This window comes from Scyliorhinus canicula, chromosome 6 (genome assembly GCF_902713615.1).
Source record: "Scyliorhinus canicula chromosome 6, sScyCan1.1, whole genome shotgun sequence".
NCBI lineage: Eukaryota > Metazoa > Chordata > Chondrichthyes > Carcharhiniformes > Scyliorhinidae > Scyliorhinus > Scyliorhinus canicula.
Genome location: NC_052151.1, coordinates 99114568 through 99141018, shown reverse-complemented (window position 1 = coordinate 99141018; position 26451 = coordinate 99114568). Strand labels below are relative to the sequence as shown.

General features: G+C 49.4%; 1 protein-coding gene across 3 annotated transcripts in view; it reads left to right on the top strand.

Annotated features, from left to right (window-relative positions):
* Nucleotides 1–26451, top strand: part of trdn (triadin) — a 289756-nt gene that overhangs the window by 83617 nt on the left and 179688 nt on the right. For all 3 annotated transcript variants that reach the window (XM_038799724.1, XM_038799725.1, XM_038799723.1), the window contains exons 5-6: nucleotides 2094–2237; nucleotides 22375–22404. In XM_038799724.1, coding sequence (XP_038655652.1) covers nucleotides 2094–2237; nucleotides 22375–22404 — 174 coding nt within the window. The remainder of the gene's footprint in view (nucleotides 1–2093; nucleotides 2238–22374; nucleotides 22405–26451) is intronic.

Here is a 26451-nt window from a genome sequence, read left to right as displayed (position 1 = left end):
CCCATCTTGGTGCTATGGATTTTTGGCTCAGTTATAATGAAGAAAGTAAGGTCCATTAGTCCTCACCTTTCACACCACTTCACACACACACAATTCATGCTCTATCCATGTCAGCTCATCCCCCCCCCCCCCCACACATACATCAATGTCAAGATATGCCCCGTACTCAATCTCTATAGCCACTCATGCCCCCCCCATGACACCCCACCCCGATTGCATTCCATGATCACTCACCACTACACACTGGATCGAAGCAATGGACCCTACAATGACAAAATAAAGTGTAAGCAAAAGCATTAAAAAACAAATTATGAATTTGATAACTTTCCACTTTTTTAAAATAACTCCCTTTTACTACAGGCCAATAAATGTGTCAATCATCCAGACCCTTTTATAGTATCAAGAGCTAAAATTGCAGGTAATTGAAACCTCTTGCGTAAATAGACATTATACAATTGATAGAAGGAATCAGAGAGCCAGAAATATCAATCAAAGAATGTTTCCCCTGGGGCTCAGTTGTTTCTGCATGCACATGGCTTTCTGCTCTCTCAGCCAAGCCTCGCTGTGCAGTCCTAGATGAGAGTCCGGAATCTATTAGAGTATTGAGACAGCTGAGTTCCAGAGAAAACATTGCTTGATTGCCAACTCTCGCACTCTGATCTATGTTGTCAATTGGACTAAGTTTATTCATACAAGATTAAGAGGTTTTATTCATACAAGATTAAGAGGTTTTATGTGCTTTCAGTATCTCCTATTGATTGTTAAAGGGTCTGGATGACTGACATTTTTATTGAGCTGTAGAAAAATAAAGTAGAAAGTTTGTTTTAAGAAAGTGGAAAGTTATCAACGAATTACATTTGTAAAGCATATCTTACACATCCTACTGTCACTTTAGGGTTCAATGGTTCCATACAGATTGCGGATGAATGGGCATGAAAGTGCTATAGCTTGGTATTAGGGAAACGGCAGTCCATAGGGGATGAGTGCGGGCATACCTTGGTGTGGGCATAAGGGGCCATTGTGGGTGGGTAGGATGCATATTTTGGTATGGGGAATGAGGGAGAACTTTTGAACTTACTTTACAAAAGGTTTCTCCATGCAAACTATGGTTCATGACACTGCTGAGATGCCGTGAACCAGTGATCTTTGAAAAGCTTGCCTGATTCTATGAAAAGTGCAAAGGACTAGGCCATGCCTATCCCCACAATGGAGTCAGCTAGGTGGGGAGTGCAACGTGCAGGCTCATAACCTGGACCAACCCACACCCTTAAAAAACTCCCAATAATCAGAAACCCAGGCAATGGGGTTGGGAACTCCGGAATTGGGTCCCAGTTACCATTTTCACCTCTTCATGGAGTCTTCATGAAAATCAAGTCCAAAGTGTCTTTAATTCTTGTTTTGGCTTTTTAAAAACACCCTTCACAAATTGCATTGCCTCATTTGTTCTTCTAGGTTCAGTCCAGCTGTCACTCAATTTTTCCGTGTGCCTGTGTATTGCTGAAGGAATTAATAGATAAAAATTCTATCCTCTTCGAGAAATTAAAACTTATGCCATGTTTGCACCGATTTGCACAAAAGGAAGTATTTTTGTAAATGGAGCAAGATCAGTATCAGAAACATAGGGGTTGCAAGTTATGGGAGTCTGCCCTCAGCTATGACTGGGACATGTCCGTTTGCTGCCTTCTTTATCTTACTGATAATTTTTATGATATTCAAAACAAATCATTTTTTATGCTTGCAAGAGAAATTACAGGATTTTTCAAGCAACGGAGTTGTATTTAGAAATAAATAGCTTTCTTCAAAAAGCATGGCTAAACTCACTGAAATAGTGTTCATCCCTGAATGTCTCATTTAGTACCCAAGGCTTTTTAATTTCTACCATTGCATCAGGTAAACTAGTTCAATTAAATTTCCCTGACAATTATTAAATGTACATATGATATCGTACATATAATAACTTACAATAAATAACATCCTTGTCTCTCTAAAAAAGAATTCAAACAATAAATTATTTTGCAGGTGTTCCATTTTCTCCTTCTAATCTCTGAACTATTTTCTTTATTTCTGATTGCTCTTTCCTTGTATGCATTTAGGAGGTTTTAAAGCTATAAGCTCAGACCCTATGAAAGCCATAGATGAGGCTGTGGAAGATACCTCAGATTGGATCTATGGCTTTATATCTGTACTGTATGATATATTAACAACAACAGAATACCCTGATGACGATATGGATGAAGGTATTCCGAATAAACACACTTGTATACTTGATACATTTTATATTAAGATGAGTACAATATGATCAAGCTCTATGTCCAGCCTGTTTGAAGTAACCAGAATTACTTTATTCCTCTCGTATAATTTAAAGTACTGCAATATATCTGCCCACTAAGCTTTTATAGTGAGCAATTGAGATTTTTATGAACTTGGAAAGCTTCCTGCACTGAAAATTCTGTGGTACTTATCCAATTTATTGCTATTTAAAAAGGAGGACACTCTTCTCCTGAGTCTCAATAGTCCAAATGTTTACAATATTAAAACTAGCAATTTGATTTTTTAAAAAACACAAGAAATTCTGATCCCTGCTAATGCCAGGACTTGATGATTGTAAATTGTTCAGCATAATGCATTAGGACTTACCTTTTCACCCCTCGGATTGAGGATGAACATCTCCCTCTGCTGTCAGGAATCCTATGAGAGATTTGGCATTAATTAAGCAATCTAATTCAGAGGTGTTAGATGGAAGGCTGCTGTATAAAATAGAAATGTCACACTGACTCAGTAGGGAGATGGGTTTCTAAGGTTCAGGTTAAGGCCAATTTTTGCAGTATAGTTGAGCATTAGGTTATGCCACAACCATTCCAGAGTCTAGGTTCATTTGCCAGTGGAGATTCAGAACTGGTCCATGCTCAGGAGTGACGCCCAGGTGCGAGTCACAGTCCGTCGGCATGTAAATATGTGTAGAGCGGCGAGTGCGTTGGATTCCCAGCACTCTCCGACTTGGGCTGCCATTTGGAACGGGCACCCAATCCCAAAGTCCAGCGGCAGGCCTGCCTCCACCCCTCCCCCCCCCCTCCACATAGCGCAAATGTTGACACCCCCCTCACAGCTGACAAGGGGAAACACCCCAACCCCTCGTCATGAGGGACATCTTCCCCCGCCCACAATGGGAATAACGCGTAACCCCCTCCTCCCCCACACACATACACAGCATCACATGAGGGTGGTCACTTCAAAGCATATAAGTCGCTTCACGTCCTTGTTTGTAACCACAGAAAGCACTTAGCAGGAAGTGTTCAGGAGCTGCCGAGTGTTTAGAAACATTGTGGTTAGGATCAATGGAGCGTACTGCAGATGCATTCAAGAATGAAGTGAATGATAAATAAACAAAACCCCCAGCAACTGTATCTGAACCATTAATCTGTCAATCACAGGCTAGTGAAAGGTACTGTGCTGTGAAACTGAATGGATGTTTCGCATTTAATAGGATCTGTGGAGGTTTGAAGCCTTTAAGTGTGGAGAGCTTTCTAGGAAGGCTTTGCACTTCAAAACATTGCAGATTCAAAGGCACAGGGCTGAGGGAGCAGATGTTAGGAAAGGGAAAGTGTTTCTGCATTGATTCTTCATTGAATTGTCTGGACTGCTCACCAGCTGTCAGGCCGAGCTGTTCAAGGTGAGAAGTTTAAAAAGTCTGACCGGGAGGATGCAGTTGAGCAGAGAGCTGCCTGAGAGCACCATGCGAAAGGTAATCTTCAGGTTGCCCAGGGCTGAAAGGGGCAGTCCAGGCACAGGACCCCCCCCCCCCCCCCCCCGCCCAGTTCGAGGGGTTCCCATGGTCAAATCCTCACACACAGCCCTCACCCACCCAACCCCCAGGACCTTTGGGGAACCGCCTCTGCAGCCTGGCAATGGCAAGGGGATACATAAGCAATGGGATGACCCCCTTGATCCTATCAGGGTTCACTGTGTCAGGACTGTACTTGTCATACTTACACCAAAGCCTGCCTGGTGGATTTACTCCTGTGGGGGAGGGGGAAGAATCAGGATTGTAGTTAGTTAATTGCGGAGACTGGGGATGGGCCTGCTGACACCGATCCCGTTTTTCAATGGACACTCCATTCTCCACCTGATCAGGGTTCCCGATCGCACTGGTAGAGAATGAAGAATCCCAGCCCGCGTTTAATTGGGAAGTACCAAGATACAAAAACTATGAAAATGTTTCTTTTCTTTAGCACAAATAGTTTCCTTTCGTGAAATCAACTTTCATTCATAAATGGAGCGAGGGTGGGAGGAAAAGCAGAGATAAATATGTAGAGTTATGTTTGTAAGCTGAGGGAGAATTAAACAAACTAACTTGAAACCTCTCCTGCTGATAGTGCATAGCATGAATTCGGATTCATGACTGTAATGGTTTTCCATTCATTAATTGCCATCAGCACAAAATAACATCAGTGAGTAAGGCTTTAAATTTGCAACAGATATTTCATAACAAATATCCCAATCAATTTCTGGCTATGCAAATTCAGGCTGTGAATGGATTACTGGAATGAAGGGTAATAGCAATCTTGTCGAAAATAACCACAAGATAAACTAGAAGTAATATTGTTAATGTTCCTAATGATCTTGACATGGGGAAACAGACATATATTTTAACATGGCTTCAAGTAAGCCACAGAACTCATGTCAAATATGTTTTCAATAAATTAAGTTTAACTCCCACTACAAAAAAGAAAAAAACATCACTGATAAAAACATAATAACATAGAATTTAAGTTATATTTACTTAAACGGACATAACAAAACACGATAGAATGCACAAGAAAAATGCCAGTTCCTAAATGCTGTCAAAATGTTTCAATGAATATTGAGGTTGTTATACCAGCTGTCTGGTACAAATTGCTTACTTTTATTCTCATTCATATTCAAAAACAGTCACAAAGCTACAAATACAATGCTTTTGTTCACATTGATCCTTGCACTGGGAACCTGAAGAATTATACCCGAGATGAATAATCATTCAAAGGAATGATTATTTTTGGAGTGATTTTTGATTATAATGCCTTTGTGTTATTTTAAGTTATCTTTTATAGTTATTATTCTACCTATTTGATGCCAGATCTTTTATATAAACAGTTTTCTTTCTAAATTTAATTGCATGTGAGTGTTAATGAAAAACTAATGCATTTTGTCTGACTTTTTTTGATGAATGTTGAATGAATTTTGAACTTGGATTCTATAAACTCCTCAGAAAAGTTAACATTTTTAAAGAGATGCGCAAGCCGCGATAAATAAAATAAATCTTTCATAGTCTGAACTTGCGATTGCGAAATTGGAAAATTGACCTTTTTTGGTTTTAGCCAAGGTGGTGGCTTGGACACCAACTGGAGGGTCAATTGAGCCACATAAATCACCAATTAGTAGCCACTTCCCACCTCTATGGGCATTTTCATCTGTCGAGAGGGTCTGCTACCACCCCGGGAGACGGCCCAGTACAACCCAGTAGTCTTCCAGTGGGTTCTGGCTGTTGGGGGGGGATGGGGGCGGGGGGGCTAGGAAGGAATGGGCAGTGGTGGTGGGAGGTAGGTGGAGAGGGGAGCGAGGAGTAGGGATATGGGGCAAGCGTTGGGACCTTCCCTTATGGGTACTCCAGGACCTATGGAGGTTCCGCTGGTGGAAATGGCTGCCCTCATGGCAATGGTGCGACTGATGCTTCGCGCCTCTTGCTCGGCATGGCCTGGCTGCCTGATTCTGGCTTCCTTCAACCTACCTCAATGCTCTTTGAGGAGGGCACCCAGTCACTGAGGCACCCCGCTCCAATGAACTGCAACTGCAATAATGGCTACTGCTAGTGGTGGCTCGGCTGAGATTGCTGGGATACCAACACTCTGATTGGACAAGCAGCCCTTAAGGATGTGTTGTCCCTGGCCCTTGCTGCCCTTGGAAGTGGCAATATCTCCTGCTTTCAGTCCAGGCAGCTAGTCTTCCTCCTTCACTGCAAAATCCAGACTGAGAAAACTTACACCAGCAAGCAAGAATGATGGGTGGCTGGGACTTGTTGCAAGTTAGGATGCATGCAACAGAGTTGGGAATGCATTTCTCATCATGGTGGGATAGAAATATGAAAACACTGGAATAGCCAAGTCGGGACCTAACAAAAAATGGATGAGCATTTTAACACAGATTAGATGAAGCTGACGCAGAGAAAGACGATGCTATGGAAATAGATGTGGGAAATCTATGTGATGGAGATGATATGGGTCTCCCTTTCAGTCAAGAGGCAATGAAACCTGTTTCAATATCAGATGAGATCAGCTAAGTTAGCTTCCATCAGCATTGAAATCTTGGAGCTTGCTGTTTTGTATTGGCGCAATTCTCTGGCCTTGTTGCGCTCTCGCTCGGCTGAAATGAGACGGTGAATAGCGGGAGCGGCAGAAAACGAGAACCGCGCCAGGCACTAAAACCAATTGCGATACAACTGCCCACTCTTGTAGGCAAAATCGGAATCTCATCATAGGAACCAATTATCATCACGTAAACCCTATTTCCATATAATTAACGAAAGCCACCCCATATTCAATGGCCTCCCATCATTCAGTGGCCTTCACAGCAAGTGGTCACGCTGGCGCCGATTAGTACTCCTTTTGAAAACATGATCCTGGCGGAAAGGATTCTGTAGGGAGCCGAAGAGGTGAGTAGCCATCTTTGCTCCCAGGCAAAGAGCCCGGGGGGCTGGGCTTGCCACGCATGCGTTCGGTGGGGGTGGGTGACCCTCGGCTGGGGGTGAGGTATCCCTCGGAGGCGTGGGCCACCATGGGAGGGTGGGGGGTGAGTGGGGGGGAGGAGGGGTAGGCCTTGGGGGTGCAACCACTCATGGCACCACCATGCCAACCCCTGGATCATGTGTACCCATTCTGGGGGTAACCCTTGTCCCTGCCCACCTGCCCCACTGACCACCCACAAACCCCATCGACTGACGAGGCCTCTGGCCATGCAGCTGAATGCTATTGCTAATAGGGAATTGGCAATCGTGGTTAAGTGAGCACTTCATATAACCCAAGTGAATTCCCATGGGTAGGCGGACTATGTAGCATGTGGGAGTCATTGTCTAGCATCCCAATCACACCTTGATGCATGGACACTGTGCTTAAATACTGAAGGAGGCAACACCACACACGGAGCAGCCAAAATCCGAATACCCAGGGCTGGAATACAGCCCTGGGGATATGTCCATGGCCAGAGTGTGGGTGAGTGCCGAGGGGGGAATTGTATGTGACAATTCCCCACTCCCCTGATGGTGCATGGTGGTTTCCCATGCTCACCACCATCGTGTCGACTCTCTCGGCAATGCTCCTCAGTGACTGGTTTGCATGCTCTGCAGCGCTCCAGCTATGCCAACCTGTGACTTGGACAAGCTCTGCAGCACCTCAGTCATGCCCATCTGAGAGCGGGACATGTCCTGCCAAACCTCATCAAGGTCAGCCTGGTACTGGGACACATCCCCCAGTGAGTCAAACATTCTGCCGAGCCCCACAAGCACGGCCGCCACTGACTGAGCAACGCCTTGGACAGCTTTAATAATGCTGCCGACGTTGTGCACAAGGCTCTCCAATGCGGTCACCACCCTAGCAGTGTTGGCCTCAGTGCCACGCATTGCCGGCGATATCTCCTGCGCCTGTAGCCTCTGGAACTCCTCCAAGCGGCTGCTGAAGTGTCGCTGACATCTCCCTCTGAATATCCCAGCCTAACGCATCCATCAGCTCCAAGATGACCTCTTCCACAAGCTCAGCAACAGGCTGGGACTCAGCTGTGTCCTGGGATCTAGTAGCCCTTCGACTTCTGTCTTACCTGGGGGTTTCCTGCCCCCACCAGATGTATATCAGCAGGAGTGAGGTGAAATGAAAATGAAATGAAAATCGCTTATTGTCACAAGTAGGCTTCAAATGAAGTTACTGTGAAAAGCCCCTAGTCGCCACATTACGGCGCCTGTTCGGGGAGGCTGGTATGGGAATTGAACCTGCGCTTCTGGCCTGCCTCGGTCTGCTTTAAAAGCCAGCGGTTTAGCCCTGTGCTAAACCAGCCATTTCATAATTTTTTTATTGTCACAAGTATGAAGTTACTGTGAAAAGTCCCTAGTCGCCACATTCCAGCGCCTGTTCGGGGAGGCTGGTATGGGAATTGAACCTGCGCTTCTGGCCTGCCTCGGTCTGCTTTAAAAGCCAGCAATTTAGCCCTGTGCTAAACCAGCCATTTCATAATTTTTTTATTGTCACAAGTATGAAGTTACTGTGAAAAGTCCCTAGTCGCCACATTCCAGCGCCTGTTCGGGGAGGCTGGTACGGGAATTGAACCGTGCTGCTGGCCTGCCTTGGTCTGCTTTAAAAGCCAGCTATTTAGCTTGGTGTGCCAAACCAGCCCCTTTTTTTTTGCTCACCAGATTATGCCCCAGAAGCCTGACCACTAACATTTCCCACCGAGGTGTGTGTATCTGCACCGGTGGAGAGTGGGGATGACAGCTGTGCTGCGACTATTACAGTGGCATCCTCAGATCTCTCCTCTGAGGTGGTCTCCTGAGAGGCCGGAGAGGGTCAACCCGGGATGGGCCGGCGTCCTCGGTTGGAGGACCTGCGGGAGAATGGACTTGTGGTCAGTGGGAGGGATGGGTCAGTCAGTAAGCAATCACTACTCACATTTGGCAAGACCGCCGGGTGGAGCCAGGTGGTTTCTCACCTATGCAGCATCCGCCAGCCTCCTCGTTAGTGACCGTTCCGTCCTCGGCTACCCTAATCACTTCCATTAGGGCCCGTTTCCCGAAGGAGGTGAGGATTCTTCGGACTGACATACCTCTGCCAGTCTGGGCACTCTCCTGGTTATCATGGGAGAGCTTCCCCTGAGGAGGCACAGAGTGGGCATCATTAGCCACACACTTGGTTTACAGTGATGAGGAGAGGGGTGTGAAAGAAGGGTTTGAGGGGGTTTTGAAATGGAGAGTGGGGTTGGAGAGAGGGTTGGGGATTCATGGAGCGCTGAGGGTGGATGCTCGTGTAGTGGCAAAGTCTTGGGGGTGTGTGGGCATTGGTGACTACGTACTCGTGCTGCCTGGTGTGCCTTGAGGCCAGTCCTCTTGGTCAGAAGTGGGCCAGTTAACGTTGAATAGCATTGCCGGCCTCACCGGGCCTAACGCGGGGAAGTTCGCGACAATTCCCGGTCGCTAGCACACATAGAAATCTTTCCGGAGAATCGTGCCCTATGATTCAGGAACACACAATGGCCTGGATTTTCACCATTGAGATGCAGGAAACAGGATTAGGATTGTTTTCAGCTGAGGAACCTGCCTTTGATGCGACACTGATTCAAGTTACGATTTTCACTGGGATGAGCTTTAATTGATATGAAGACATGTTTCCTGTCCATTTTGAGCTGGTGGAGAGTGGGGTGGTGGAGAAGGGAGGTGGGTCAGGTGAAGTGTTGGATTTATTAATACCCTCGTGGCAGCCATCACTGAGGCTACTGGTGGTCTTAAGGAAGAGATCTGCCGACTTGTGCCAAAACCTTCCGCAGCACCAGAGGGAAACAATGTCAAAGGTGAGCCAGAGGCCTGACAGGACAATGCTGCCACTCATTTTGTCGATGCTGATCTGGATTTAATGTTGGGGGCCCTATGAAGGAGAGGAGTGTGGTCCACTTCCCATACAATGACAGGAGGAGGCCACCACGTGCAAAGACAAAGATCCTGATGCAGATTTCTGCCACTGTCACTGGCAGAAGTGAGATGAGAAGAGCCTGGACTCAGTGTCACAAATGGTTCAATAACTTCATACATTCTGGCAAAGTAAATGCAATGGCCAAACCTCAGGACAGGCCTCTGCCCTTGCACCCTCCGGCAGACCCACAGCGCAAGGAGCCTCAGGGTGCATTCTGCTGCTGAGCTTGGGAGGGGTATATTTCCAGGGCACTTACTGACATTTCAGGATGGCTCAGTGCTGCTGAGGACCTGCTAACACTGAAACAAGCATCTTCAAACAAACAGGAGCTGCTGACATTGGCCAAAGAGGATAGCAGCCCCTTGTCAGATTTCTTTTATCTTTGCAGGAGAAGCAGGTTCTCCCATCCCGTCCGCAGCAGGTTTGGTGGTGGGCGGGAGCGGAGAGTCTAGTGGGAACCAAAAGGTCAGGGGCGAGATTCTCCCCTAACCAGCGGGGTGGGCCATACCGGTGGCGAGGAGTGGCGTGAACCACTCCAGCGTCTGGCCGCCCAGACGGTGCGGAATCCTCCGCACCTTCAGGGGCTAGGCCAGCGGCGGCGGGGTTTGTACCGCGCCAACCGGCGGCGAAGGGCTTGGCGCAGCTCCAACCAGCACACAAGGGCCTCCGCCAGCCGGCGTGGGATGGCGCATGCGCGGGAGCCCCAGCATGTGCTGGCGTGATCCCAACGAATGCCGGGGGGTCTTCTCTGCGCTGGCCATGGCGGACGTTTACAACAGCCGACGCGGAGGGAAAGAGTGCCCCCACGGCACAGGTCTGCTCGTGGATTGGTGGGCCCTGATCATGGGCCAGGCCACCGTGGGGGCACCCCCCCGGGGCCAGATCCCCCCGCGCCCCCCCCCCCAAGGACTCCGCAGGCTGCCCGCAGAGCAAGATCCCGCCGGTAAAGACCTTGTTTGATTTACATCGGCGGGACTGGCCGAAACTGGCGGCCACTCAGCTCATCGTGGGGCAGAGGATCGCTGGGGAGGGGGGGGGGGCACTGCCAACGGCCCCCGACTGCCGTGACGCAATTCCCGCCCCCGCCGAAAAACCGGCGCCGGAGAATGTGGCAGCCAACGTCAGTGCAGCGGGGCGGGATTCACGCCATCCCCTGCCAATTCTCCGGCCGGCGGGGGGGTGGGGGGTCGGAGAATCCCGTCCCAGAAGCCTGCGGAGTAAAATCGCATTGCTGGTGGCGTGAATGAAATTTGCATCTCATGAATGCTCATTAACATATCTTCTTGTTGGCATCCCGTCACGCCTTCATGCTAGCCTGAGATTATGTCAGTCTAAAACCCAATTGCTAAAGACTGATATGCACAAGATGGTCCACAGTTAGCAAGAGACTTCGAGACGAGTGCAGGACTTTAACCTGGTGTTGTAAGACTTCTTACTGTGTGTGGTGGTATGATTAGCATAGCTGCCTGCCATTGGTGCAGAACACCAGCTTACCATTGACCCTGGTTGGTCATGTGCCTCTCGACTGGTTGGTTGAGACCAGTCATGTGACGGCTCCCCGATTGGTCGAGAGGCTGAGTGGGGCGGGGTATAAATACCCAGTATTCCCGGCGGTCATCCATATACTGTAATCGACCGCAGGACTAACATCTAGCTGATTATAGCCATACTTTTGTCCAGCAACTCGTCTCGCGTTCAATTGATGGTACATCAATTTAATCAGCTAGAAATTTGAAGATCGAGCTCCGGATCAAGCCCGAATGCCTCCGCATCAGCTCGCAAACTCAGAACGCATCGGAAATCTTCAAACATTGGCTGGCGTGTTTCGATGGCTACCTGGCGTCCGCAAGCAGCCCCCCCCCCCCCACCATGGCACAGAAGCTTCATATTCTCCATTCCAGCGTGGGCATGGCGGCCTACGCGATGCTAGGGGAAAAAAAAGAGTACGACGCGGCCATGGATAAGCTGAAAGGACAGTTTCTTAACCCGGTAAACCGAGTGTTCGCCCGACATCTGCTGGCTACCAGACAACAGCTCCCCGGTGAGTCCTTAGACGATTTTTACCAGGCCCTCGCTGTCCTGGGGAGAAATTGCACCTGCCTCCAAGTTTCAGCCACGGAGCACACTTGATCTCTTGATCACACTGGAACTCTTGATCAGAGATCCTTATGTGGCTGGGATGCAGTTCGCCGCTATCCGCCAGCGGATGCTGGAGAAAGACGACCTCAGCCTAACTGAGGCACAGACTCTCTCCACTTCCCTGGAGGTTGCCGACTTAAACGCCCGCGCCTATGTCCCCAGCTGCGCTGCAGCGCCCTGGGCCTCCTGGCACGCTTCCCCACCGCCATCCGCCGCTCCCGACCCCCCTCAGGCCTGCGCCGCGAAACGCCCCGACAAGTCCGCGGGGCCCCGCTGCTATTTCTGTGGGTTCGCCAAACACCCTCGCCCGCGCTGCCTGGCCCTTTGTAAGAGCTGCGGGAAGAAGGGCCATTTTTCGTCGGTCAACCAGGCCAAATCGGTCGCTGCTGTACTGCGCAGCGACCGGGGATCTCCTCCTCCGGGCCTTTCCGGGCCCTTCCAGCGCACCGCGCCAATCTCTCCCCCCCCCCCCGCCTCCGGGCCCCTGCGCCCGGTCTGCGCGCCTCTCTGCCCCCGCTCTCAGCCGCTCCGATCGGCCTGCCGGCACCGCTACCCCGCCCCCAGCAACCACGGGCGCCGCCATCTTGGGCCCCGGACGCCACGTGCAGGTCCTGGGCGCCGCCATCTTGGGGCACCGACTCCATGTGCGGGTCCTGGGCGCCGCCATCTTGGGGCCCCGACTCCACATGCGGATCCTGGGCACCGCCATCCTGGACTGGCACACAAGGTCCTGCCAGCACCTACTCGGCTGACGACGACTACGAAGATGGATCTTCTCCACGGCTCGCGGCCATTCAGCTCAACCAGTCACGTCCACGCAAGCTCGCCAAGACGACGACGCTAATCCACCTCAACGGGCACGAGACGGACTGCATGCTGTCGGTTCGCACTCCGTCCGCATCACCGGGTGCTGCATCGCGGACCTCACGGTCCAAGGGAAGGTTTTAAAAAATTATAATCTCCTTGTCTTCCCCGACCTTTGCGCACCGGCACACCTAGGACTGGACTTCCAGTGCAACCTGCAGAGCTTGACCTTCCAATTCGGCGGCCCTATACCCCCCCTCACTGTCTGCAGCCTCGCGTCCCTCAAAGTGGACCCCCCCTCCTTGTTTGCTAATCTCACCCACGATTGAAAATCGTCGCGACTCGGAGCAGAAGGTACAGCGCCCAGGACCGGACCTTCATCAGATCCGAGGTCCAGAGGTTGCTGAAGGAAGGGGTCATCGAGGCCAGCAACAGTCCCTGGCGAGCCCAAGTGCTGGCGGTCTGGACTGGGGAGAAAAACCGGATGGTCATCGACTACAGCCAGACCATCAACCGGTTTACGCAACTGGATGCGTATCCTCTTCCCCGTATTTCCGCCATAGTAAACGAGATTGCGAAATACAAAGTCTTCTCCACTGTGGACCTCAAGTCCGCTTATCACCAGCTCCCCATCCGTGCGAGTGACCGCAAGTACACCGCTTTCGAAGCTGATGGGCGCCTCTACCACTTCCTCAGGGTTCCATTCGGAGTCACAAATGGGGTCTCGGTCTCGGTGGGGCTGGTTTAGCTCACCAGGCTAAATCGCTGGCTTTTAAAGCAGACCAAGCAGGCCAGCAGCACGGTTCGATTCCCGTACCAGCCTCCCCGGACAGGCGCCGGAATGTGGCGACTAGGGGCTTTTCACAGTAACTTCATTGAAGCCTACTCGTGACAATAAGCGATTTTCATTTCATTTCATTTCAACGGGAGATGGACTGAATGGTCGACAAGTATGGATTACGGGCTACCTTCCCGTACCTCGATAATGTCACCATCTGCGGCCACGACCAGTAGGACCATGACATCAACCTCCGAAAATTCCTCCAAACCGCAAAACTCCTTAACCTAACTTACAATAAGGATAAGTGCGTGTTTAGCACCGACCATCTAGCCATCCTCGGCTACGTAGTGCGTAACGGAGTGATAGGCCCCGACCCGAACGCATGCGCCCCCTGATGGAACTCCCTCTCCCCAATACCCTCAAATCCCTCAAACGCTGCCTGGGTTTCTTCGCTTACTACGCCCAATGGGTTCCCAATTACGCCGACAAGGCCCGTCCCCTCATTAAGTCCACGACCTTCCCGCCGTCGACAGAGGCCTGCAAGGCCTTTAGCCGCATCAAAGCGGACATCGCAAAGGCCACGATGTGCGCCATCGACGAGTCCCTCCCCTTCCAGGTCGAGAGCGACGCATCAGAAGTAGCTCTGGCGGCCACCCTGAACCAAGCGGGCAGACCCGTGGCCTTCTTCTCCAGAACCCTCCAGGCTTCCGAACTCCGCCACTCCTCAGTGGAAAAGGAAGCTCAGGCCATAGTCGAAGCTGTGCGACATTGGAGGCACTATTTGGCCGGCAGGACGTTTACCCTCCTCACAGACCAACGGTCAGTGGCCTTCATGTTCGATAATGCACAGAGGGGCAAGATTAAGAACGACAAGTTCTTACGGTGGCGGATCGAGTTGTCCACATACAACTACGATATCTTGTATCGTCCTGGGAAGCTCAATGAGCCTCCTGATGCCCTGTCCCACGGTACCTGCGCCAGCGCGCAGATAGACCGCCTCCGCTCCCTCCACGCGGACCTCTGCCATCCAGGGGTGACCCGTTTCTATCATTTCATAAAGGCCCGCAACCTGCCCTTCTCCATCAAGGAAGTCAGGACAGTAACCCGTGACTGCCACATCTGCGTAGAGTGCAAACCGCACTTCTACCGCCCCGAGCGCGCGCACCTGATCAAAGCATCCCGCCCCTTTGAACGTCTCAGCATTGACTTCAAGGGGCCCCTTCCCTCTAACAACCGCAACATTTACTTCCTGAAGATAATCGATGAATACTCCCGCTTCCCCTTCGCCATTCCCTGCCCCGACATGACCACATCGACCGTCATTAAGGCCCTCCTCTCCACCTTCTCCCTGTTCGGCTACCCCGCGTACATACATAACGATCGGGGGTCCTCATTTATGAGCGACGAGCTGCGTCAATTCCTGCTCAGCAGGGGCATTGCCTCTAGCAGGACGACCAGCTATAGCCCTCGGGGTAACGGACAGGTCGAGCGGGAGAATGGTACCTTCTGGAAGACCATACTACTGGCCTTCGGTCCAGAGATCTCCCTATTTCCCGATGGCAAGAGGTTATCCCGGATGCCCTACATTCTATCTGCTCACTCCTCTGTACCACAACAAATCAGACACCTCATGAACGTCTTCTTGTTTTCCCCAGGAAGTCGTCCTCCGGATCCCCTCTCCCGACAATGGCTGGCCGCCCCCGGACCCATCTTGCTCCGGAAGCATGTGCGGATGCACAAGTCCGACCCGTTGGTGGAACAAGTTCAGTTACTCCACGCTAACCCGCAGTATGTGTATGTGGAGTACCCCGACGGTCGGCAGGACACGGTCTCCCTCCGGGACCTGGCACCCGCCGGCGTGCGGCCCTCCCCCCCTTCACCACAGACCGCCCCCTTGTTCTTTTTCTCCCAGCGCCCCACCCAGGCCACCCCTCCCCCATCCATGGTGTCTCCACCACCAGCCCGGGTTACGGAGACAGTTCAAGGACCATCATTCCCGGAGTCCAGGACATCAGCTGAACCACCACCATCGGCTGAACCAGCATCACCAACTCCACTGCGGCGGTCTGCCAGGACGTCACGGGCAACGAAAAGGCTGATCGAGTCCATTTAACTTTCAACACCACCATGGACCTTGTATGGACACTATGGGCGCGATTCTCCCAAAACGGGAGAAATCGTAAAGCTGCCGTAAAACCCGGGCGGGTTTTACGGCAGCGCGCCCCCTCCCGACCGGGGACCGATTCTGGTCCCCGGTCGGGGCTAGCAGCCCGACGCCGTAGGCTCCGGCAAGACGGGCTTAACGAAAATCGTTAAGCCCGCTTGCCGGAGTTAGCGCCGGCTGACGCGTCATATGACGTCAGCCGCGCATGCGCAGTTTGGAAGACTCCAACCCGCGCATGCGCGGGTGACGTCATCGCGTTTTTGCGCGAAACCCGCGCATGCGCGGGCCGGGTTGCCCCTCAGCCGCCCCGCGAATGGATACTGCGGGGCGGCGGAAGGACAAGTAGTGCGCGGGCATCGGGCCCGCTGCCCGCGATCGGTGCCCACCGATCGCGGGCCCATGGCACCCTTGGTGGTACTGCCGTGCCAATCGGTGCCATGGTTATTAATAGCGAGTTTGTGACGCCGATTTTACGAACGGCAAGACCAGGTGTGTTTGCCGTTCGTAAAAACGGCGGAAAGGGCTGGGACTTCGGCCCATCTAACAGCTGAGAATCGCTGCCGGCCGTAAAAAAACGGCGGCAGCGATTCGGGTCGGGACTTCGGCGGGGGGGGGGAGAATAGCGGGAGGGCGGCAAAAATGTCGGGAAGGCCCTCCCGCTATTCTCCCACCCGTCGTGGGGGGCGGAGAATTTTGCCCTATGTACTGTTGTTAAATGTCTGGGCCAGTGGGAAGCCAAGGTTACATTTTTTTTCCTTCTCTCATTACTACTCATACCACCAGTTCTCCCCCCCCCCCCAGCTCTCGTTGACCCCCCCCCCCCCCGGCTTCTTTCTCCGCAAGGGGTGAATGTGGTGGAATGATTAGCATAGCTGCCTGCCATTGGTGCAGAACACCGGCTTACCATTGGCCCTGGTCGGTCATGTGCCTCTCGACCGGTTGGTTGAGACCAGTCATGTGACGGCTCCCCGGTTGGTCGAGAGGCTGAGTTAACCCCGCCTCCAGGGCTCCCGGCGGTCGTCCATATACTGTAATCGACTGCAGGGCTAACATCTAGCTGATTAAAGCCATACTTTTGTCCAGCAACTCGTCTCGCATTCAATTGATGGTACATCACTGTGCTGAAGAGAGGTGAGCTGAAGAGAGCGATATGACTGTGGACTGATGTTTAAATATGGCACCAGGACCTTCAAACCCATTAGCTGAGGGTGGGCAGATGAATCAGCTGTCGGCCTACGGGCGAATTGGAGGGGAACGTGTGCATAAATAATGAGGTTCCAATTGCAGAATGTGGTCCAGAATCCCATGATTCTGGCCAGCAGTAAAGGCATTGCCAGAGCTACCCACCACTACACTTAGCCTCAAAACTGGAGAATTCTGCCCAATGTTTGGGGGAGGGCCATCAGTAGCTGAAGGTGTTCCAATGAATAGATTCAATATTGGGGAAAAGGCTCTGGTGTCATTAAGCTAGTTGCCTCAGGGCTCCTACCTCCAACTTTCTTGGACCTCAGATATTGTGTGAGGCACAGAGCGCCACCTGGATGATCAACAGCTGAATATATGTTTAAAAATGTTTAAAACATTATTAAATAATGAGAGGAAAATGCTTTGTTAAGGAATGACCTAGAACATGGAACATGGCGACATAAATGTATTTTAGGCAGTAACACAGAATGAGTTTGATCACATCTCTATTGTAGCCCATTCAGTTCTCAGCAGGAGGGAACTATGCCCCATTACACCCTGATTTTGGAAGACCTCATTTTGAAAAGGAAATCCCATTTTTTGCTTAGCCCTATCTGTTGTTGCCTCGGATCATTGCAGATCATTGTTACTGAGCAATTTGACTGGTTGTCATGCAGGGAATGGCTGTAATTTGCAGTGGAGCAGAATTCGGAAAACATCATTGAATATATAAAAGCGTTACCAAGAGATGTGTAAAGCACTAATCGCTACAGTGCAAGAAGACAGACTCTGAGGCACAACAGTGGGCTTGAGCTGATTGAAGCACTCATTGAAACAGCTTATTGCTGCTACATTGAAGCAATGAAGTCTCTACCTTTCTGCCCTGTGGCCATAACAGCAATAAACGTAATGGGATTTTTTTTCACAAGCAGAGCATGTCTTAAAATGTAATTATACCACTCTCATTTGCAAACAGTCAGATCCTAAAGTTAGGTTCATTAAAATTTAGTTAAAGTTCACAAACTGTGAAGTAAATTCCTCTTTAGATGCTGTTGTAATATAAATGCTGCTTTTGGAGCGAGGAGATTCCATGTTATACTGCTTACTGTGCTTCACTGTTAAAAGTGGATCAAAAGATCTCTGTGCACATGTCGGAAGAGAGTATTATAAGACTGGAACCAGTTAAGAAGTCCACTCTAGTCCCAGGAAATGATCAGACTGTGGATGCAAATTAACTTGTTTTATTGGGCGGCACAGCAGCACAGTGGTAAGCACTGTTGCTTCAGAGCACCAGGGTCCCGGGTTTGATTCCGGCTTGGGTCAGTGTGGAGCCATGGGCGGAGCCAAGGGTGGAGCCCAGTACAAGCTCCTCATCTCCCCCTATGGGTAGAGCCGCGCAACTACACATGATCTAGTACAAGGTGCAGGCTCAACACATGTTGTACAATACAGTGTGGATTATTAGTGTTTATAATTCACCACACACGTCTCTGCGTGGGTTTCCTCCGGGTGCTCCGGTTTCCTCCCACGAGTCCCGAAAGACGTGCTGTTATGTAAATCGGACATTCTAAATTCTCCCTCAGTGTACTCGAACGGATGCCGGAGTGTGCGACTAGGGTATTTTCACAATAACTTCATGTGGCCTCCTTCTGGTCCCCTCCTCAGCCTGATGGATGGCTGGGTCTCCAGGGTGTGTGGTGGCCATGCGGTGTCACCTCCAGCCTGCATTGGCGTTACTGCCGTCTTCGGCCTCTGTCCGCCTCAGCTGCTACAAGCACATTGACGGTAGCCTCTGCGGGATCCGCAGCAGTAAACATTTGTAACTGGAATAAAATGGAGAGGGAGAGAAACTGACAATCAATCAGTTAGGGCTTACATCCTGAAACCCTCAAATCGCCCAGGCTTCCCCCACCCTTACCATAACTGTCTCCTTCTCCAAGTGCCATCCAGTGAGCCAGTTGTTCTGGCAAACCTCGCTCTGCACACTCACTCCTTGCCAGATCAGGAACTCATAGACCCCAGAATTCTTCCAGCCATTAGTGAGGCCATGCTCAGCTGCCCTCTGCTCATCCAGATATTTTCATTTTGACCATGAGAGGGTCCTCAGTGGTGAAGCCCTGCTCTTTAGTCTTTGATATTTGGCAGCTGCCTTTATATCGCGCTGACACTAATAGAATTCAGGTTCACTGTTCAGGCATCAAAGGTTGCAGGACATGCAGTCCACTAATCATCCTCTCAGATATGGCAACTGTTCCTTTGAGGAGGCACTTGACAGTTGAGAATATTTTGGTTATTAAATGGTCAACAGTAACAAAGATTTGAAAATCAACTGTGTAACATTCCACATATCAAACTAACCATTAAACAGCATCACTGCTCCATATTGGCACGAATACAAAGCTATATCAGCTCACTTTCACAAAACAAAAACACACAGCATCACTCCTGCAGGTTGCTCAACAGAAATGGAGGATAAGCCTGAGAATGTGTTGCCATGTCCAGAACATTGTCATAGAAATGATCTGTCCATCAATGTGTGAAGTGTTCCATGTATCAGGGCCATTCTCCGTCCAGGAGCCGCAGCTGTGCCGACCCTCCCACACGGCCCAATCTCACCGGAACCAAATCCTGGCAGTCACATATTCCACTGCCGCTTAAGGTGCAGTTGATCATCCTTGATTTCCAGCATATTTAACCCATGGTGATGTGCCAGTTACATGCAGCACTCATCACACCAGCAACAAAAGCATCAACAATCTGTAAATGCACTTCTTCAAAGCTGTCACCAGGTGGTCCATTTGGAACAATTTTACGCACTAGCTCCCGCAACATCTTCGCGCTTCAAACCGGACTGCCTTCTGGACCCATATGTCACATAAGCCCAGTGTTGCAGGACCCAGGTATCTCAGACAAAATTGACCTTGACTACAGATAAAGAAGGAAATAGCAGCCTCAGCCTCCAGGCATCTGCAGCGACCACCAGGAGCAAGCAGCAAACACAACCTGCAGCTGTAAAGTGCTCTCACAACTAACAAAAGCAATTTTTCATTTTAAATAGCCTTCAGCTGTGAAGCTAGAGCCTGCTCAGAGTAAAAGAGGGTGAAATTGATTTTCAGAGAGAAATTGCAGCAGGGTTCTGTCCTGGGAGAGTTTGGTAGGACAGACAGGCTGCAGATGTAGTTGCCCCTGTTATAGGTCTCCACATTATTTTAAAATGGCTTGAAGGCCTCACAGGCGCAAAGCCCCCCCCCCCCCGATCCACTGGAGACCCCGGACCTGCATCCCTACAGCCCCCTGAACAACCCCAACCCCCCTGAAACAGCATTGGCGCTCTTGAGCTGCATGCCGGTAATTGGAAAAGATTACTCACCTTCTCGGTAGCCATTGCGTCAGCTTCACCTTTTTTTGTAAAGGAGTACTAAACGACTCCCGGGTGACTTCTCGCTGGGGAGTTGGGTGATTCCCGGGAGACCACTGCATTCGACTTTAAAGTCATTCGTTTTTTATTATAAATTTAAAGTACCCAATTAATTTTTTTTCCAATTAAGGGGCAATTTAGCGTGGTCAATCCACCTACACTGCACATCTTTGTGTTGTGGGGATGAGACCCACGCAGACAGGGGGAGAATGTGCAAACTCCACATGGGGACCCGGAGCTGGGATCAAACCTGGATCCTCGGCGCCGTGAGGCAACAGTGCTAACCACTGCACCACCGTGCTGCCCCTCCAGTCTCATTAATGAGATTGAAATGAATGCAAATTTGGCTGAATGACCTTCTGACCATTTTTGGGTGAGAACTGGAACCCGCCATCGGGAGCGGGCCAGGTGAATTGCAAAATAGTTTTCTCCCTGCGTAAATCTCGATTTGGGACTCTCGTGTGATTCACCCGGCACAACTGGATTGGCGCCGAGAGTAATGCATCTACAGAAACGTACTCAAAACATATTTTTCCTGAGCAGCTGTATATCCACTGAATAGTCTGAACAATGGGGTCTTTTTTTTAAATTTAGAGTATGCCATTCCTTTTTTCCAATTAAGGGGCAATTTAGTGTGACCAATCTACCCTGCACGTCATTTGGGTTGTGGGGGCGAAACCCACGCAAACACAGGGAGAATGTTCAAACTCCACATGGACAGTGACCCAGAGCTGGGATCGAACATGGGACCTTGGTGCCGTGAGACAGCAGTGCTAACCACTGCGCCACCGTGCTGCTCGCACACAATGAGGTCTTGTGGCAGAGTGGTAGTGTCCCTACCTCTGCTCAATAGCTTTTTGAGTTTTACTTCAGGAGCGTGTGTCCATAATGTGGTCAAAAAGCTGGATTATCAGCTTGTAAATCCTTCGAAAGTACCTGATGGCAGGTTGTAAGAGCAGAAGAGTATCCCAGTCACCTATATGGCAGAAGAAAATGGCAATAACTGCAATACTTTGCCAAGCATAATCACGGACTCAAAATCCATGGTCACCAATGATGTCTTAGGGCATGTTACCTGGAGGAGTCTACACAACAACATCAGAGAGGTGGTTTCCGCCACTAGTCTCTGATTCTGAGTTACTTCAATTTGCTTTCTCAGTGCTTTTTCACTATAGTATTGTATCCATGGTAAAACTCCCCATTTAACTATCTTAAACATACACGTTTATCTCAGAGTCTATTTTCGGAACCCAGTTCGACATAAAGACAGTTCATCACTTGTGCACCAGCTGTCCTATCATTCTCTGTCTGCTTATTCTTCACACTCCGTACTGTCACTCTGTAATTAGTTAATCCTTTCGGCCATCTCAAGATATTAACAAAAGAGAACATCGCCCATATTGTTTCTCTTGCAACATATTAAATATTCCATACTAAATTTATAAAGTTCCCATGAGGTTCTTTGAATCATCTGGGCATTTTTAAACGTTGCTTTCCATTGGCCTGTAATTATGCTCCACCTAGTGTGAAGGGCAGGTGTTGTAAGACTACCTCTTAAAGGTGCACTCAAACCGCGCAACAGTGCTCGGAAGCAGATCGGGACCAGACACACAAGTTATGCTGCTGTTTCCATGTCAATGTGCATAAGAAACTGTCAAAGACATAATTTAACAGCATTTTAACTGTTAAGTAGTTTATGTACATATTCAAACTGGAGAACAAACAGTAGAACATTCACAAATATGAATGTTTGTATCTATTTTCTATTTCCAATACAAATTTCTTCTTACACTTTGAGTACAATAAAAGTGATGTGTTCCTATTTCAAAATCTGAGAAAATTTAACACTATAAAAAACAGTTGACTTCTTACTTTAATTTAATCTATAATAGACATGATGGAATAGATTGTTTTCAATTATTTTCATTTATTCTTTTCTGAGGAGAACGAGTTGAGGTGGTGAGCTGTATTTGTGTTGCATGCTCTTGCTGTGGAATTTAGGTAAAATATAAAACTATCATTATGGTTTGGAATTCAAATCTTTACTGTGTCAAGGTGGTTGTTAACATTTTATATTTTGTTTTATCAGATAGTAATTGATATGCGTAGAGTTTCCATACTTTAATATAGCCTATGCATATTGGCACCAGTTGACTATACTGTCTCATTTTTTTTCCTGATTTAGCTGAAATTGAACCTCACTCAAAAAAGAAAGGTGGGTGATGTACCAAATCAAACTGTCCATGTGCACACACAACACAATTTACAAGGAATTAAAAAATAATTAAAAAATATTGTCAAGCCTTTCCAGCTAGAACTAAGCATTTTGTCAGTGTAGGTGGCTTCCAGAGACACTAGCAATGCACTGCTCATTTGATATGTGTGGTCTTTATGGTGCACTTCAGATTTAAATGCCTATTGTTAGTAATAATTACTTTAACAGCCTCATGCATAATTTTAGTGCCTGGACATCCAAAAGTAGTTGGCCAGAACTTCACATTGTTTCAGTTCTTTCACTGGTGGCTGATGTCGCTGGCTAGGCTAGCATTTGTTGCCCATCCCTAATTGCCCTTGAAGAAGTGGTAATGAGCCACTTTCTTGAACCGTTGCAGTCTATGTGGTGCAGGTACATCCACAGTGCCGTTAGGGAGTTCCAGGTTTCTGAGCCAGCAACATTGAAGGAACGGTGATTTGGTTCCAAGTCAGGATCGTGTGGCTTGGAGGGGAGCTTGCAGACAGCAGTGTTCTCAGTTATCTGCTGCCCTGTCCTATGGAGTTACGTGCTTTAACAGATTAGAAATATGACAATTAAGAGAAACATTCATAGCATGCATCAATATTAAAAGACAATTGCCATGCATTTCCCTGACACTCAGTTATATCAATTAAGGCCATTTAGATAGAGAATTTTAAGTCCCTTGATCCTGTTTTTGACCTTTGTTGGATGTTCTTTATCATAGCATATATATATGATAGCAGTGGGAGAGGCAGAAAACGAGAACCACGCCAGGCGCCAAACATGTTTGCGATGCAACTGACCCACTCCTGGAGGTGGAATTGGGATCTCGCCGTAACATGTGAAGAAACAAATTATCACCACTTAGGCCCGATTTCCATACAATTATAGAATAGAATCATAGAATCCCTACAGTGAAGAATGAGGCCGTTTGGCCCATCGAGTCTGCATCAACCTCTAAAAGAGCAGCACCCTACACAGGCTCAATCCCCCACCCTATCCCCGCAATCCCACCTAGGGGCAATTTAGTATGGCCAATCCACCTAAACTATACATCTTTGGACTGTGGGAGGAAATCAGAGAACCCGGAGGAAACCCACGCCGACACAAGAAGAATGTGCAAACTTCACACAGCCAGTCACCCGAGGTCGGAATCGAACCTGGGTCTCTGGCGCCGTGAGGCAGCAGTGCTAACCACAGTGCTACCGTGATTAATGAGAGTCATCTCATATCCAGTTGCCTCTCGTCATTCAGCGGCCTCCCCAGCAAGTGGTCTCGCTTGCGCCGATGAGTACTCCTTTTCAAAAATGTGAACCTGGCTGAAGGGCATCTTTGGGGAGCCGAGGAGGTAAGTAGTCATCTACTGCTGTCACGGAGGTGGAAAGGGATCGGGTGAGGGGGGGCGTGTGTGTTTACTCACGTGTGCTGCCCGGTGTAGGTCATTGACCTTTTCCTGCACTGGAGGCCGGTCCTCCTGGTCGCACTGCAAGCGCTCATAGCTGCCACCTCATCCCAGGCAGTACTGGTTGCCCGCTGGCTGACCCTGTGGGATGCTCGGGAGAACAGGACATCCCTCCTGGCATCCACTGCTTCTAGCAGCCTCCCCAGACCTGCATCACCGAATCTTGGGGCCGGTATTTCTTGGCGCCATTATTGAGAGCTGGCTGGGGTTGACTGAGCAAGTGCAGTTTAATGATCGACCTTCTTAGCGGTGGTTTAGCGAAGGCGGTGCTAGCGACTCGGCTGGCGAGCCTTCATTTGCGGCGAGAAGCCTATGAGGCCTCATCAAGTGGACCAATTAATGTTGAATAGCGTTGCTGGCCTTGCTAGGCCGAGTGCCAGGAAACTCACGCAGTTCCCACTCGCTAACACTTTGACATTTTTCCAGAGAATCGCGCTTGCAATATTATTTATAAATATGGTTTATTTTCGAAGTTGTTTGCTTCAATGAGATAGATAACTTTAAAAAATAAATCTAGAGTACCCAATTCTTTTTTTTCCAATTACGGAGCAATTTAGCATGGCCAATCCACCTACCCTACACATCTTTTTGGGTTTGCCCTCCCTGGGGCAAATTTACCCCTAATCTCAATATCTGAATATTTCTAAAGCGGATCACCACTAGCAACACAGCAAAACAGGCTGCTAGGATCCTTCTCTCAGTTTGGAGAGGCTCCATTGGGAATCCAACAATACCCTAAAGTCATATATTAGTAAACAACTAAACATAATAAATATAAGGGGCGCGATTCTCCCATGCCGCACCGTAAGGGAGAATCAGCGTTTGTGCCATTCTTTCCCCGCGGCATTGGTCCGACGCCGGCAGGAGATTCTCCGAGGGGAGAATCGGCGCCATTTGCGCCGGCGTGTTTGGCGGGGCGCCGGTCACGGGCTGCTGCCCGCAGCCAGGTTGCCGATTCTCCGGCCTTGATGGGCCGAGTGGCTGCGCGGAAATGGCAGAGTCCCGCCGGCACCATTCTCATGTGCTTGCAGCCGGCGGGAACTCTGCGCGTAGAGTTGGTGGGCGGGGAAAAATGCTCCTTCACCCGGGGGGGGGGGGGGGGGGGTGTGGCCTCCGATGGGGTCTGGCCCGCAATCGGAGCCCACCGATCGTCGGGCCGGCCTCTCCAACTGCGCATGCGCAGGTTGGGTCGGCCCCCATTTGCCGCCGGGAAGGAAGGCTGGGGGGTGGCCAGAATTGGTAGTGCCCGCACACATTTCGCACCATCGTGAAACGCTACTGCATTCACAACGGTGCAAGCACTCTGTCTCCATTTCGGAGAATTGCGCCCAGAAACACCGCAAATGTAAGAAAACAGAAAGAGCCATTGCTTCAGGGAAAAGCCCAAATTGAGCTCAGATGTATATTATAAAACTCTCTTCGTGGAAGGAAGTATTTATTTTTTGCATTGAGGTAAATTTTACTGGGTGAGATTTTTGTGGCAACAACCAAGTCTGATGTTGGAACATCAGTCATTGGTGCAGCCGCACAGATGGGGAGAAAGTGAGAAAACAGCATTATTGGGATCCGGAGGGAATGTTGAGGACTCACAGGGCAACTCCCTCCCGTGTACCACTGTGCCATGCTATCTCTGCTGGGTATGTCCTGTCCTAGTGGCAGGGACATTGGCAGGGACATTGACTAGCCCCCATATGTTAGGAAAGAGGACTTGACAGGGTCGACAGGGCCGAGTTCACATTGTTGTTTCCAGTGTCTAGGTCGATTCCAGGTGATTGTCCGGTTTCAACCCTTTTGAATTTTTAGTGGTTTGATGCAACTGAGTATTTTGCTGGGCCACTTCAGAGTCAACATGGACCTAGAGTCACATGTAGGCCAGACCAGGTAAGGATGGCAGGTTTTTATGCAATTGACATTGGTTTTATTGTCATATTTAGACTTTTAATTCAAATTACATTATCTGCCATGGCGGGATTCGAACCCGGGTCCCCAGAAACCCCCATTGGGTTTCTGGATTATTAGTCCTGTGACAATACCACTACTCCATTGCCTCCCCTATCCTGTGGAGTAAATCAAATTGACTAACGTCTGCCATCTGTGATGCTATGGACCTCAGGAGGAGGCCAAAATGATCATCTGCTCAGCACTTTTGGCTGAAGATGGCTGCAAGTACTTCAGCCTTTCCTTTTTCACTGATGTGCTGGATGCACATTGTTGAGGATGAGGATATTTGTGGCATCTCCTCCTCCAGTTAGTTGCTTAATTGTCCATTCATGACTAGATATGACAGGACTGCAGAGCTTAGATCTGATCCATTGGTTGTGGGTTCGCTTCGCTTTGTCTATCACTTGCTGCTTGTTTGGCATGCAAGTTGTCCTGTGTTGTTGCTTCATCAGGTTGACACCTCATTTTTAGGTATGCCTGGTGCTGCTCTTGGTATGCCCTCCCACACTCATTGAACCAGGGTTGGTCCCCTAGATTGATGGTAATGACAGAGTGAGGGATGTCCAGGACATTAGGTTATAAATTGTGTTTGTATACAGTTCTGCTGCTGCCAATGGCCCACA